The 16,448-nt window shown below is 42.9% G+C and overlaps 1 protein-coding gene across 2 annotated transcripts in view; it reads right to left on the minus strand.

The window, feature by feature from the left end:
* The window catches only part of PPP4R3B (protein phosphatase 4 regulatory subunit 3B), a 40,490-nt gene extending 25,788 nt beyond the window's left edge, over nt 1-14,702 (minus strand). For both annotated transcript variants that reach the window (XM_066626152.1, XM_066626144.1), the window contains exons 1-4: nt 14,357-14,702; nt 12,311-12,366; nt 5,321-5,419; nt 2,967-3,590 (exon numbers count right to left, since the gene is read on the minus strand). In XM_066626152.1, the coding sequence (XP_066482249.1) occupies nt 2,967-3,590; nt 5,321-5,419; nt 12,311-12,366; nt 14,357-14,498 (921 nt within the window). In that variant the 5' untranslated portion in view covers nt 14,499-14,702. The remainder of the gene's footprint in view (nt 1-2,966; nt 3,591-5,320; nt 5,420-12,310; nt 12,367-14,356) is intronic.
* Between the last annotated feature and the right edge of the window lie 1,746 nt (nt 14,703-16,448).

Below are 16,448 nucleotides of genomic sequence, written 5' to 3' on the forward strand. Positions count from 1 at the left end.
TTCTGGGTTTTGTTTTTGAAAAAACAGGAAGTGTTTTTCTAAGACCTTCTGAAGACCTCAGAAGGTGTTCTGAGGCCCAAGAAGGCCTCCTAGGCCTCAGATGCCCTACGGGCACAAATGAAACACACCTCGGCAGCATTCGGAGGTCTGGCGTGCCATGACTCATGGATTTCAGCATCTGAAGGGGTTCCAGTTACAGAACCCCTGTGGATGCCGAGGCACTACAGCATAAGTTTAATATTCATGGTAAGTAAATATATTAATAACTTAAATGCTTCTTAAATATTATGACTCTCAAACATCTCTCTTGTGGCTCTCAGACTTCTTAAGTTTATCATATGTGGCTCTTATGTAAAGCAAATTTAGCTACTCCTGTACTATTGGCAGCTGGAAACTCTAAGCCTATTTCACATTCTCACAGCTGTAGCAACAAGGACCAAAATAAAGGAGGAAATTATATCCAAAATAAAGTTGTTGGCAAATACTGAAAATATCTCCTCCTTGTATTATGCACTTGGAAGGGGAGGGCATGACAGGTAGGGGAACAGAGAAAAGGTCAAGAAGAGGTCTGGGTTTTTGTTTTTTGTTGTTGTTTTTAGTTAGTAGTTATGCAGTTAGGTATTTACTTCACTCAATGCCAAATAATCTGCGTAACAATGTATTTAAAGTTTTAACATATCAAGAACAATGCAATACCATTTAAAATTCTAGCAAGATCAAAATCTAGTTAGAATCCCATCCAATAGGAGTCCAACATCCATCATTAAAAATCCTAATAGAAGGGTCTTACAACGCTTTCAGGAAATGCAAGGGAAAGTGAAAAATACTCTTATTTTAAAAGAGTCACCAAAGGTTTCTCTATACACTCTTGTAGCTTGGGTCTTACATACAATATTATTGAAGAAGCTTGGACAATCTCCGTGGTCCTAGCGAGGATGTAGGGGGGAGCAACTGGTCTTGGGCTCAGACCAAACGTGCACTTATTTTTTTATTTTTATTTTTTGCAAAAACACGTTTGTGAGTTTCCACCTATGTGGGATTTGTGACCACTCTGAAATTTGAGGGTTTCTTTATAACAAAGCCATGCTAGTTCCCCTCCCTTGCTGTCATTCTTCAGCAGACTACCTTTGTGTGCATGTATCCCAGCAGAACTTGCCAGTCAAAAGGAGTGGGGACATCCTCTTGAGGGTTTGCCCTTCTGAGGGCAGTAAACAGTGATAGCAAGATTCAAGCACTCTGTTTTTTATACAACCAAGAACAGGATTGTGCCCTAAAACAGGAATGTAGGAATGGTTCAATAGGAGCAAGTGCAGGATGACATCTTATCTCTTATGAGGACTCAAAAACCCCAGATATCAAAAGCTGTGAGTATGTGAGTATCATATGTTCAAAAGGTCTAAACTAGCAGTGTCAAACATAAGGCCCAAGGCCTGGATGCGATCCCTGGAAGCAATTTATCTGGCCCCAATATAACTGGGCTCTCCCAATGCAATAATTGAGCTCTCTCATATCTAGAAATTAGATGAAGGGATTTACAACCACTCAAAAATTTAATCAGTCATCACAGTGCTACAGACCCATCATATAAAATGCAATGCAGGTATACATAGGAAGACAAGAGATCTATGTCCTGAACTGATGGTGTGCCCATGACCATGAAGGCTGCAGTAGGCAAGGTGAGAGCCAGGATGTTATAGTGGTTCTGGTAACCTGGAAGATCCAGGTTCAAATCCCTGCTCAGTCATGAAGCTTCCTAGGTCACCTTGGACCAGTCACTATCTCTTAGCCTAACCTATCTCACAGAATTGTTCTGAGGACAAAAAGTGGGAAGGAATCATGTACACCACCCTGAACTCCTTGGAGGAAGGGTGATATAAAAATGTGAAAAACAAACAAAAATAAGACATTACCAGAACATGAGCTAGTATTTTCACAGAGGGAAGAAAGGGGCATATTTTTAAAATGTTAAAGAGGGAAAAGTGAAATGGTCTGGCAACAGACTGAATATGGGGAATGAGAGGGTGGAAGAGAGAGAACAGTCAAAGATAAAGCCAAGGTTTAGTTCAATGGGGTGGACAGTGATATTATCAATGGGGAGAAGGAGAGTACAAAAAGCTGGTTTATTAGACCTCCACGCATTTTTAAAGATTCTATTTTCTAGGTGCTGACCAGGTATTGGAAGAGGAAAAGTTCTACCTTGCTCTCAGGATGTTAGTGGTGATTTCATTTCACCATCATACCTCTGGGATCCCTTCCATCTTTGTCAGGAGGAAAGGTGTGAAGAAGGGTACAGGTTGGGCCAAACAGGGACAACAGGAGAAACAGGCCCTTCTCTTCATTAGCCCACAGAAGTCACCTTCTCCAGGCACTAATATATGGACAGTGCACAACTGTTTACTTACAAAATTATTTTACTGCTTTCAGGTTAACTTTGAAATTTGACCTTATGTTTTACATTATTTTGTAGAGAACTAGAACAGTCACACAAGAAGAAAATTAAACAGTCCTTATACAGTCTTGATAACTGTTCAAACACATTAGAATTCACATATTACTGTTCGCGAGTGCTGAAAAGCTAACAAACATTTCTAATAGCAAATTTATATTGTTTTTAGTATAGCACAAAACATAGCTGCTTATAAGTAGACAAAATGGCTGTCTGCTAAGAGTAAACTCACTGCTGGAAATCACTCACCTTTCACACAATAAAGAACGAGTTGGATGCAACATGTCTGGGTTTAAGAAGAATATGCTTCACTTTCAAGAAGCCTGTGAAATATCTGATTGAGACAGTACAGCAAAGACTAAAAAGCCTGTGTTGCATGCAGGCATTAGAATATCAAGGAAAAGGTTTAAAGCATGAACAACACAGCAATGTTGAACTAAAGATGTACAACTGTTAGCCTTGCAAGCATGCCTGAAAATCTCAGAATGCAAGCTTTTTTCATATTTCTAGCTTCACTTACCTGTAGCATACTGACAATCTCAACTTTGTTAAAAAAAATGAAAGAAGTGAGAGTAGAAAGAAAATTTTCTTCAAAAACAGATGGCGTTGGCAAAATGATGTCCTGAATGTACTGTACCCTGTAAGTCTGATGAATCTTTTGCCTAAGTTCAGAGTCTGTTATGGGTATGACTTCTTTAAATTTTGCTGTTTTGGTCAAAAATTCCCTGTGCCTTTTTGGCTGTGCTAATGCAGGATCATACTCAAGGCATCCCACAACATCCATAATGCACTCGTCTGAAAACATCACCTCAAAAAGAGTTGCTTTATTGAGGAATAAAATTCCTCGAATAATTTCATACAAATGATGTAAGCCTTCAGTATTTTCTAGGTTCTCACAAAGCTGGAAAAGCTGCAGTAATTTTTTAATGTAGCCTTCGTTTTCCAAAGCCAAGGCTAATTTTTCTCTACGGATGGGCGATGACAGAACTGAGGTAACTAGGTCGGCAATCTCTTCGAGTTTGTTGAGTTCACAAGTAGGAAGATCAATCAAATGACTTGTTTCAGGCATTTCCTCAAAGCGTTCTTCCTCAGATTCATCAATGAGGTCCTGTGTGACTTCCACTGAAGGATCTTTACCTTGAACCTAAAAATGGAAGCATGAACAATTGCTGACTCATTCTGAAATGCCGGTAACCGTGGGTTGTACAGAAAAAAAAATCAAATCAATCATTTGATCATCATATATATAACACTCACATGATGTTAACAGGTGTCTGGCATTCTGCAAATTGAGCTCAAACAAAATGGGGCTTATGGTCTCTATAAATCTCAGATTCTGGTATAATTGCAGATACCGATCCTGTGGAAGACATGCAAGCTTGCTGGTGGCCCATCAGAGCTCTGCATGTGAGCCCTGAAGATAACTCACTGGAAAGGGTCAATGATACTATTCATGCTCCAACAGTTTAACTGCCACTTATTCAGTTACCAGTGCAAGAAGCAGTCTGATCTTCTCACCCAGATACTGATACCTCCGCTGTTTCCACCAACAGGGAGGGTGAAGATGGTAGTAGGCACTTCTGGAAAGGGCTTGTCCTTTGCCATAGTACCATTGCTAAGGCATCAGTGGAGGGTAACAACAGAGGATACTAGTTCCAGTGGCTTGAACCTTCAGTACAAACATCATATAAAGTAAGGGAGTCTGGTGGTTTGGTCTAGGGAGGAAGGTCTACATACAGGAGCCTGTGCATGCCAAAACTGAAAACTGCATTCAAACATGTTCAAGTCATTCTGAAGACTTAAATAGCGGAAAGGTCAGTTATAATTCTCTTTAATAACAACTAGCATCAGCAGTGACTGCTACAAAGAATAGTCCCTGCAACAGACTGCGACAAAGAATAATAGGGAGAGAGGGAGGTCTCATTCCAAATACTGGAGTATTCTGCAGGAAGCAAAGCAACCTGTGCATTTGGTTTAAAGCTCAATCTAGCTAGAAAAGTGGTTCTCAAACTTTAGAGAGTGTTACTCCCTAAGTAAGTCTTTGCAGGGAAGGGGTGATGGCAGCAAAGCAATCTTCAGGATTGTGTCACTAAGGGGGTGCTTTTACTTACTGCGGGCTTCTGCAAGCAGCAGGAGTGTGAGGGCCCCCGTGCAGCTCTCTACAGGGCTCCCCAAGGTTTGGAATGTTGAGAAACAGCATGCACAAAACATTTCTGGTTTGCAGGAGATGGTTTGCGCATGCTGTTTCTCAACATTCCAAGCCTCAGAGAGCCCTGTAGAGGGCTGTGTGGGACTCCCTGCACCTCCTGCTGCTTGCAGAAGCCCGCAGTAAGTAAAGGCGCGCACACACACTCCCGTGGCGATGCAATCCTGGGGATCATGTCGCTGCCTCCTCTTACTGCTGTCCCTTAAAGGGATGGGGGAAACTTTACATGAACTGGTGGGATGTGAACTACCAGTTTGAGAACCAAACTGCTAGGGAATTAGACAACACTAGACAAAACATGACAAAATTCCTTAGCTGCTAGGGAAGTAGCTGAAAGTAGCTTCACTGAAAGTAGCTTCACACGTTATACTTTTATACAGGTGTGCACACATTCTATGTGCAATGCACAGAAAATGGGTGTTTTTCAATTGCATGTATTTCACAGGTAAGTATGTTAGGCAGCTAAGATTAGCTTCATCTCTCTGGAGCTTGTACTTCTGATGGCAAAAGTGAATTTGCTGCCAAATCAAGTAACCCTCAAGCACTGCTCTAAATGGACTACCAAATGGCATCTGTGTTGGCTAAAAGAGAACATATTTTATTTCAAATTCTGAAGTGGGGTTTATACAAAAAGATCTTAAATGTTCAAAACCAAATACTGATCTTACCTGGCAAATTTTTTCCCAGATCTCATCACAGCCAGCTTTTTCTTGAAAACTCAAGGCTAAATCATAATTTTCTGCTTCTGACCAAACAATCAAAGTATCCTGTTTCAGAACGAAAGACTATACTTATTATTTGATTCCTGGTACACATGTCCAACAGTGATATATGATCATATATTCAAAAAAGCAACTTTGCTCTGACTTGATCTAAGAAGATACTAGGAAAAAATAAAGTTAACTTCTAAGAGAAGCAAATTTTCCACAAGACCTTTCATTCATGACTCCCTAATCAAGCTTTTAATCAGCAACATTAGTCCTCTTAATTTAATGTCTTTACTATATTTAACATAATGTCAACAATATACATAACCTTAAATGATTTTTCAGTAGGTTACACAATGTAAGTTTGTAATTTGACATGCTCAAGATGCAGTTCACAAGAATGCATTTTATGCTATTTATGTTCAATGTAGCTATTCAACAAATTGAATGCGATCAACTGGCAATGAAAATGTTTTAAGAACCAGCCACTAAGAAAAGAGGAAATGGCTCAACCTTGACATTTCCATCCAGTTCCTGGTTTATTTGCGATGTAGTTAGAAACCAGGATTACCCAGTTCAGGACTCATGACAGTTCTTGGCTTGTTTTAAACCACAATCAACAATCTAACACTACCTTCTCCATGTTGTAGAAAATGTACATACCTGAGACTAGGGAACACCACACAAAATCAAGATTCAATCCCTGCTCTATGCAACATGTGATTTGAGCCATGATGTGTAGCATTCATCCTAAGACACCACACATTATCCTCAAATTCCACACTGTTGAAAAACATGTATCACCATACCTCTCTATCCTGTTTTCTCTCACAGAATCAAGTAATCAAGCACACAGAGATATTCATTTAACCATATTCATTAGCAAGCAATAGGTGTTGAAATGCATATGCAATACAGCATTATTTACAGTAGCCCAGGGCATATGATCCCCAAAAGTCAAGCACTGGATGAAACAGTGCTATAGGATATACATTAATGTAGGAAGTAAACAAACATTGACTGGCCCAGAACTCACTGTTCCCATTGGCTAGAATGGCTTTCAATCACAACAGTGCAATGAGTACTAACAAATCAGTGCGAAAGGAAGCTGTATTATTGGATATTTGACGGAATACAACTTAACTAGTACTTGACATTCAAAGCATTTTGCAACGCATACAGCTTTAATGCTTTCCTTTCTGATGTGAAAGATAGTGGACTGTCTTAACCTCTTTCTCTCTCTCTAAAGCAATATTTACCCTAAAGTATGGTTGACACATGCTAGCAGATACATAGGTTAGTCCTACATGATTCACAGTTTCATTTAATTTTCTCAGTGTGTTGTTCAAAGAAGGTAGAGCAGAAGAGGTACAATGGCAGATTTTTCCTACTCCTCTAAGAGTACAACATAATGACTTAAACCCACATTTGCAATTGTGACAATGTGTTAAAATTAAATCTGACACATCAAACGAAGTAAGAGTTCCAATAATTCTCTTCTAGAAGTGCATTTATAAAGTGAGTTGGAAAAAAACAGCCTTTGAATACATTGCTGTGTTGACAAATCGTGGCTAACATTCATCAAAGGTTATTATTAAACAGCATGATCAAAATGCAACTTTAAGCTATATTAATGAGAACAGAAAGAAGAGGAGTATAAATAAAGAAGAGAAGGATAAATAAGATTAGCAATGGATACCACCTTAGAAAGATCTGTGGAAAAGCAAGCATTTTTTGCATGTCCTTGAACATACTATTTTCCCCCCAAATTTCATGAAAGAACACATGCTTGCCACTTACATTCAAAAATCTAATGCTTTTATTATTTCAGGCAATATACTTTTATATCCAAATTTTAAGAAGGTCAACATTTAAATAATTTCTACAGTATTTGAGTCAGCAACCATTTTACACAAGTGTATTTTTACCAAAAACTACACCATTACTGATGTACATCCATCAGTGGTGATCCATCTCGGATTAGTTGGGCTTAAGAAACTGCAACCATGTTCCAAAAAGCTGCATAAAACAACAATACATTAAATCAACATTCTCAAGATGCTTCTTTCAGTGCCAAAACATTATCAAAAACCACTGAGATGGGAGCTAAATCTGCTTCCTGCCCCTGAGAATCCATCTACTTTTATCTCCTTGGGTCAATTGTTGGTTATATGTAAGGATTTCACAGAAAACTGGGGTTTGGTTTGGGGTAAAAACAAATATAGATTGTTCAGTGGAGTTGCATTTTTCCTTCTTCATTAGGAATGCTTCTACTAGTTTAAAAGATGCAGTAGCAAATAGGAACTGTGTTATACACATCACACTAAAATTGCAATTGCATGACATAAAACAGCCTCCTATGTACAAATTCTAATGACATTTAATCTGGATCATTTTACTACAATAAAAATGATCTGCAAGTTTACCACCCAGAGCTAATAATTCTTGTTCACTATACTGAAATGTCAACACCAGAGTTCAAACAGTTGATTAATTCTGAAAAGGTATGATAACAAATGAATGCAACCTGTGTATTTCTGAGTTTCTGTTTAAGCCTTGCTAAACCTATTTATAGATAAGATGTATTTATTTCAGCTCTGATCCTTCATTCTGCTCTATGCTATACAGAGTCCTGTGGCAGCAGAGTTCTAATAAAGTCAGAGGAATTGCCCCATGACACTGAAGCATGCTAACCTCTTGCAGCCCAATCCTAAGATGCCCCAACATCACATGGAACAGCGGCGCCAAAATGGCTGCAGCTGTATTCTGTGGAGTAGGGGCAGCAACCAGAGTCTCCTGGGGGTAAGGGAACAAACGTTCCCTTATCCCGTGTCAACCCCCCCAGTCGGCAATGGGGCTCCTTGGATCTGTGCTAAGATTTAGCGGGTACAGGAATGAGGAGGTCTGCATCAGGCTTCCGGGGACAGGAGGGGGCATAGGATTCCACTGCAGAGTCTGCTGCCATCCCTGCCCCCCTCCCAGGCCCATTCCTCCCCTCGGTCCGCCTCCCTCCACTCAGTTCTGCCCTCCCATGTCTTCCCCATATCCTGAAAAGCCTCTCCTCCGACTGGCGGAGAAACTTACCCGCTGGCCACTCCAGCGACACGCCATTCCAGCTCAGAGGCCCTCACCAGCGCTGAATGTCGAGCAACGGGGAAAAGTGCCTTACGGCGCTTTTACGACAGTGCCGGTGGTGTGAGCATACCACCGGAGCTGCGCCCAATAGGACCGGACCCCTAGAGATCTAACTATGAAACCAGAAACCCATGACTGTTCTTAGTGATAATTTTCAGAAAATTTCTTCCTTAACACAAACTGAACTCATAAATAGGTATGCATTTGACTCCACTTTGTAAGAACATGGTAAAAGTGAAGGAGGTACATTTTCAGAGAACATCAACTTAAAATAGCACAACGTATTTTTAAAAATTATTTGTTCTTGAGAAAGTTACTGGCGGAATAAGGCCCTTACCTACTATTCTAAAGGTAACTCTATCCACCAGAGCAACTATTATTTCTACTCTAAGAATCAACTCTATGGCAGTAGCTTCCATGAAGACATAAGGCATGGTCAGCAATGGTTTGAAATAAACTATGCAAACTCTAAACACAGGAGATCATTTCCCCAACATAACATACTTTTACTAAACGTAAATGATCAATTAAGGAAAAAGGTATTTGAAGGTACACAAAGGGCACTAACAGTCATTCCAACACTACAGAGTTCACCCAGTTAAATCTGTAACTCAATTGCTTAGGAACAACCTCTAATAAGAAAGTGACTAAAAGCCGCACTTGCACCCTTTGGACGCAGGGAAGTATTTATTTAGCTACATTAATCACTCTGTGAATGACTTTTTTTTTAATGTTACATAAACATTCTTAATAATATTTTCTTTCTTTAAAGAGAAGAAAACTAAAACCATTTCTTACTTTGCATCCACTCACCATGCTAACAGAAGAGAGATAAGTTAAAGTGGACAATCTGCATAGTACTAGTTCACGCAAACACAACTTTAAGGCAGCATTTATAAAATAAACAGCCATTATTCCTACAGCTTCTATTATCCTTACCACCAGGACCCAAGAATACATTAAAAATAACGCGATGAAAAGTTAACTGAAAAAACGGCAATGTAAGAGAAATATTAAGTCAAGCCTGCATAACATGTGGCTTACCAAGCCAGATACAGCCCATCAGGCATGTATTGAGGCTACCAGGTGCTTGGCAACCTCCCATTTTTTCTTTTTGCAGTCTCAGGTAGGAAGCAAAAAACGAAAACATTATCAAGCCCCTGGAGGGCTGCCAAACATCCTTGCAGTGTTCTCTCTAAAGGAGTGTGTGCCATTGCACAGACCCTTTCCACAGCCATGCAACATGGTGGTATCCCCGGACGCTCAGCGATTACATCATACAGCATCACCAGACCTCTGGGAAAGCCAAGTTCTGAGCTGTGCGGCCACACACCTTAGAGAGAATACTGCTGATGAGCTTCATCCAGCTTGGAGAGTCATGTAATGCAGGCCTGCATTAAGTGAAAACAGACACATTACAAAACATAACACAGAACACCAATGTTAAATTATTAGATACAGAACAGCATTTCTCAACATTTGCCCCCGCTGAACCAGTTTGCATGGTCCACCTGTAGGAAATACCACCAGAAGTAACTGATGATTATGTCATCAATATGCTGATGACACCCAGCTCTATCTCTCCTTTCCTCGAGACTCCAGGGTGGCGGTTGAGGGCCTGGAGCGCTGTCTGGAAGCAGTAAGGATCTGGATGGGGGCTAACAAGCTGAAATTAAATCTGGATAAGACAGAGACTCTCCTGGTTTGGAAATCCTCGATGCAGGTGCTGGATTATTGGCTTGCTCTGAATGGGGTTGCACTCCCTCTGAAGGAGCAGGTTCGCAGCTTGGGGGTCCTCCTGGACTTGTAGCTGCTACTGGATTCCCAGGTGGCGGCTGTGGCTAGGGGGGCCTTTGCTCAGCTTCGGCTGGTGCGCCAGCTGCGACCGTACTTGGATCGTGCAGACCTGGCCACGGTGATCCATGCCACGGTGACATCAAGGTTAGATTACTGTAATGCGCTCTATGTGGGGCTGCCCCTGAAGACGGTTCGGAAACTACAATTAGTACAGAATGCGGCGGCCCGTGTGGTCACTGGAGCCAGGCGGTTTGACTCTGTCAGTCCACTTCTCCAGGGGCTACATTGGCTGCCCATTCGTTTCCGGGCCCAATTCAAGGTGCTGGTTTTGACCTTTAAAGCCCTATACTGCTCTGGGCCAGGATATCTTAGAGACCGCCTACTCCCGTACAATCTGGCTCGCCATGTCAGGTCATCAGAGAAGGCCTTTTTGCAAGTGCCGCCACCCAAGGAGGTCAGGGGGGCGGCTGCAAGAAATAGGGCCTTCTTGGTAGTGGCACCAACATTACGGAACTCCCTTCCCCTTGATTTGAGAATGGCTCCCTCTCTTGAGAGTTTTCGGCAAGGCCTGAAAACACTGTTGTTTAAACAAGCCTTCTGATTTCTGGCCTTCTTAACATTTTTATACATCTTTTAGTTTTTTACAGGCTTGATTCCTCGGTGACTTGCTCTTTTATTCTGTCTTTTAATCTGACTACTGTTTTTATGGCCTCTGTAATGTGTTTTTAAATGTTTTTATCTGCTATGTATTAATGTTTTTAAAATCTGTATTTTAATATGTTGTTAGCCACCCTGGGTCCCGTTAGGGAGAAGCGCGGGATAAAAATAAAGTTTTATTATTATTATTTTATTTTTATTATGTCATTGTCAGATACTTCTGAATTGGGAGGCCAGATGCAATGCAACAAACACAGGTAAAAGGATCAAGGCGGAGGGGAGGACTTTTTTAAGCCTGCAAAAAGTGCATGCTGAAGCTCTGCTTGTTAAGCTTAGCCTCTTACTGCTGATTGTCATATTGCATTGCTGTTCTTGTTGCCAAGCGGTGGGGGTCTGGCATGTAGTACCAGACATCACCCCAAGTACCACTGGTGATATGAGTCCCACCAATTGAGAAACGTCGATACACAATTTTTAAGGATTTGAACAGAAAGTGGATTTTTTAAATTCCTTCAGAACTTCTGTTTACAAGCTCACAGAATACACTGTTACCCAGACTAGCTAACTCATCCTAGACTAGTGGTTTGCAAACTGTACACATCACAGGTCAGTTACTCCCATTAAACAGGAAGCTGATGTCAGACCACATCCAGCAGAGTTACATTTGCTGAACGATGAAGTATTATTATTAATGAATTTTTACTCTGCCTTTCTACTATACATCGGAGCATCCAAGGCAGCTTACAACATAAAAGAACACGCAATACAATGAATGTCAAATAAAAAAAAATAAAGAGAAGATTAAACAGGCCAACACACATTTTGCTATCTTAAAAGTTAGACCTATTCTTGGATATAATTGGGGTACTGATTCCAAAAATGGCATCAGTTTTGGCCTAGCATGGCCTCGTTCATGAATGTTTCATGCAGCTTCCTCATGAGGAAGCCTACGTCATGGCTTCCTCATGAGGAAGCTGCCTGAACCATTCACTAACCATACTATTCGCATTCCATGACTCTGAAACAAGACGTACTAGGGGAAAACTGATGCTATATTTGGAATCAGCACCCCAATTCATATAAAATCACCATAAATTTTGAAAAAAAGTTTTTCTGACCCTCAGTTTCACAGGCCTGTGTTTTTTGTACATACCTTTCTTTTCTGAACTAAATAGAAACATACTTTGCATCAAAATCTATGGAACCAACAGTGCTAAAAAACAAACAAACTAACAATTCATCACATAATGAAAAATAAAAACTGGGTGTAATTAATACATTTTGCCATTTTTGTAGAACACAGTAAGGTCTTCTAAACAACAGTAACACAGTAAAGAAGCATTTAAAAAATTTGGTACATGCCTGCTGCTTTTGATATGCAGTGTTGGGATTTATCTTCGATTCCAACAGCAGCGAACCTGAAAAGGACAACATGAATTGCAATTAGGAACCTTAGCAAAGAGCAATATTGTCTCAAATCATCTTCATAACAACATGCACAGATATCTATTTCAGATCACTATCCAACATTCTAAAAACGTCATACAAACAATTGTCATGGTAGAAGAAACAAAATCAGAACAAAATTTTTTTGGAAGTTTGTTTGGGGAATTCTTTTGCAATTTCATTCCAGAATCTGACATCTGAGCGACACATAAGTAAAACAGACAACAACTTACCATTTCTAATACCATATAAACTAATTTACCTATGTAAGAACATTATATTCTTATCAACCTGGGGTAGCTAGAATATATTTGTGCTGTGGTACATTCAGAACACTAAACCCTATAACCCTAAACTCTGCATTGTGTGCGTGTCCAAGCAGTCATGTATCGTGGCAACCACTCTGGAGTAATCTTTTCCAGCCCTCACAAGGTTTATTTAGCACATTAACACCTGTTCGTTAGCAATGATGCCAATGCGTTTTCTTCTTCTAAAAACAACTTTCTTGCTCTGAAGAAAAAAAATAACCTGACATAATAAGCGTTTTATCTAGTTAAAAAAAAATCTTTTTCTGCTACAATCATTTTTAAGAAAACACATCAACATGTAAGACACTGTACAAAGTCCCCCCCCCCTTTTTCTCTTAAACTACTGAAAGTTTCAAAGATTCAATCACTAGGACAACTCTGAAACAGTGTTTTGGTTACTTATATACTCAAGACAATTACTTTGAAACAATATACTGAATTCAGAGCTACTTAAAACTAACAAGCTACAGATTTAGATCAAAGATGTGAAGATGTAACTGATAAAGATCTGAGATTTTTGTTAGTCATCACCCAAAATAAGGGATTTGGCAGCCTGAAAATGAGGGGGATGGGAAAGGATCTTCTTTCCCCCAGTAGGTTCTTGTTCCTCACAAGAAAATGTTTAGTTTTGTACAGGAAATAAAGATCAAATGTCAGGAAATTAGCAAGTGTGAAAAAGATAATTAAACTGAATATATGGTTAAGAATGTCTCTTTGGGATACATTTTATAGAGCAAAGTTTTCTAGAAGTACACGACCAGGGGAATTCTGAAGACAAATCAAAGTCTAGACAAGGTGGGCTAGCAACATATGTAAGAGGACTTCAAAGGGCCAGAGTTCAAAGGAACTAGCCTATTTCAGTGAAGTTATGGCAGGTCACTAGCCACTCACCTGATCCTTGAGTTGCAACTACTTGCAGGTAACTAAGCAGGAAAGCTTTTCAAAAACTTTTTTCCCCACCTACCCCCCAATTAAACTTCTTCATTTTTAAAGCCACAAAACAACCAACATAAATCTGTGTGGGGATAGGTGTGCTAGCAACTTTTGTAGGGGTAGGGGTGGAAGGAAGGGGTGTAGATTCACCTATGGGGGAGGCAAAAAGGGAGAATGGGCTGAATGACGGTGGACCCATTTCAGGAGAACATGAGAAACAGGAATTGGAGAAAGGAAATATATCAATTGGGGGGGGGGGGGAGAAGAGGAGAGTCCATGAGTAGGGAAGAGTGGAAATTTATCTGGAGACCTTCTCCTGGGGTGGGAAGCAGGACATGTGGTGGGTGGGGAGGCAGGGTGAGGCAGTGCCTCTCCAGCAGAGTCCTTCGAGGAGTACCACTGCCGTGTGAGGCACCCAAGCACCGACAACCCATGCGCAGAGCATGGGTGCCTCACACGGCGGTAGTACTCCTCGAAGAACTCCGCTGGGGAGGCACTGCCTCACCCTGCCTCCCTACCCACCACATGCCCCTGGTGGGAAGGCTGAGCCCCTGGGCAGGAGTCAGCAGGCGCCCCCTGGCGGCCTGGCTCCTCAGCCCCACACTGAGGACCGACCGTGGAGGGAGGTGGGGGCGGAGAGGAGCCCCTCTGGCCGGCGGCCGCCCCCTCCATTGTCCCTGCCAAGCCAAGCCCAGCCGAGGCCCGCAGCCCGCCGCCTCACCGTCCGACTCTGCCCGGACGAGCAGCGACATCCCCTTGAGGCGCTCCACGTAGGTGGAGGAGACGTGGCCGGTGCCCCTGTCGTCCCATTGCCGCTCCTCGTTGAGCGTGTAGACCTTCACCCGCCGCCGGGTGTCCGACATGGTGGGGCCCGGCCCGGCCCGCGGAGGAGGGAGGCACGGAGGGGACGCTCAGGAGGCCTTCAGCTCGCCGCCTCTCATGGCGCCCGGGCCGCCGCCGCCGCCGCCTTGCGACCCGCCACAGCAGCACCAGCAGCGACTACCACCGCGGCGCAGCCGCCATCTTGTAACCCGACTCCTGTCCCGTCCCTGCCTTTCTCTTCCTCTCAGAGCAGGGAGGGAGAGGGGCGAGAGGCCCGCACGGGCTCCACTAGCAGGGGCTACGGCGGCCGAGAGGGGAAAAAAGGAGCGAGATCGCGAAACAGCGGAGGCAGAGCGCAGTTCGCGCATGCGTGCTGCGTCCCTCCCGCTGGGCGGGAAGGAAGCGTCTCGGCTTCGCCGGGCTTGAGTGTGACAGGCGCTGCGCGCGCGCACACGCCTCCCTCCCCCCAGCGCGGCAGGGCGGGCAGCTGCCTCAGCACCTCTCTGCTGACGGGCTTAGTTTGGGTTGAGGAAAGGAGCTGCAGCTTGTGTGAAGCGGCTCCCTAACAGGGGCTTGCCGTGGCTGCGGAGGCAGGTGAGGCAGAGCCTCCCCACTGGAGTCCTTCAAAAAGCACCTCCACCCTGCGAGGCGTTCAAGCACAATCAACCCACGCGCTCTGATCACCTCACAGGGCAGCTTTCCATGTGGGTTGCGTGTGCTTGAGCGCCTCACAGGGTGGAGGTACTTTTTGAAGGACTCCAGTGGGGAGGCGCTGCCTCCCCAGCCACCACATGTCCCTGCAGTCCCTTCTCCGTCTGCAATGAGGGAAAAGGGGAATTTTGTGGTATATGCAAGCAGATTATATCCTATTATATATTATTATATCTGCTCCTCTCTAATATCTACTACATATTATATTTTTTTAAAATCCTTTTCACACTTATATAAACACAGTACAGTATTTGTATTGTATTGGCAACCTTCAGTCTCGAAAGACTATGGTATCGCGCTCTGAAAGGTGGTTCTGGCACAGCGTCTAGTGTGGCTGAAAAGTAGGGCAGTAGTTTTCTGTTTTCTGTTGCATGGTGCAGAGTTGTCGATCCGCTTGTCGGTTTTCACCCTAAACCCAACGCACCCCATGAGGTTAACGGACCGTGGCGAGGCAACACCTTACTGGCTGGGGACTGCCCAGCTTAAGGCGGGCGGTAGCTGCCCAATGAGATGCAATGATCTCTCCCACCGTCGGAAGCAGCCCCTGGCGTCATGCTCTACGCCAATCAAGCAAAGACTTATAACCGGTAAACTGCTGCTTCCCGTGTTGTGCTGACGCCGTATGGCGAAGTTGGAGTGTCCTCTCCAGTGCGCGAAGCCTGGGTAAAGAAGGTATGGAGGATAGGCTGTTACCCATGCAGCAAATCCCCCCTCTCCACGTCGCTGAAATGGTCCAATGGAAAGGCAGAAGCCAATACGGTTGGTTCCAGCGGCGTCGCAGGAGTTGCCAGAACGTGACTGTGTTCAGCCATGAACTGCCTCAGGGACTCCGGCTCCTGATTTTGCCTCGAGGTTGACTCCTGAAGCCTTTTCCAGAACTGGATGTAGCCACAAGGCAGTGGAGGTTTGAGGTCAGAGTTTCCTTCTCTTAGATGAGCTGCCTTCCTAGGCTGACGAGTCCCATCTACCCGTACAGTACTACATACTATATGAAGATCTGAAGATACTATACTGAAGATACACCATGCCTTCCTGTAAGGCCCTTTGAGCAATTTCAGCCATTATTGGGCACCACTGGAACTGAGCCAAGTGCCTGCATTTTTTGAGGAACATAAGAACAAATTGTTTACTTATCTACATAGTACATTTCAAATGAGCCAGTGATCAGACTCCTATGAGTAAAAAAAAGCAGTCTGACAAAAGTCTATTGGAGCCACATTTTAACTCTTGAACTCACTTGAAATATAAATCTTCACTGTCTACAGCTATATGCAACCCTT

Source organism: Tiliqua scincoides, chromosome 1 (genome assembly GCF_035046505.1).
Source record: "Tiliqua scincoides isolate rTilSci1 chromosome 1, rTilSci1.hap2, whole genome shotgun sequence".
Lineage (NCBI taxonomy): Eukaryota > Metazoa > Chordata > Lepidosauria > Squamata > Scincidae > Tiliqua > Tiliqua scincoides.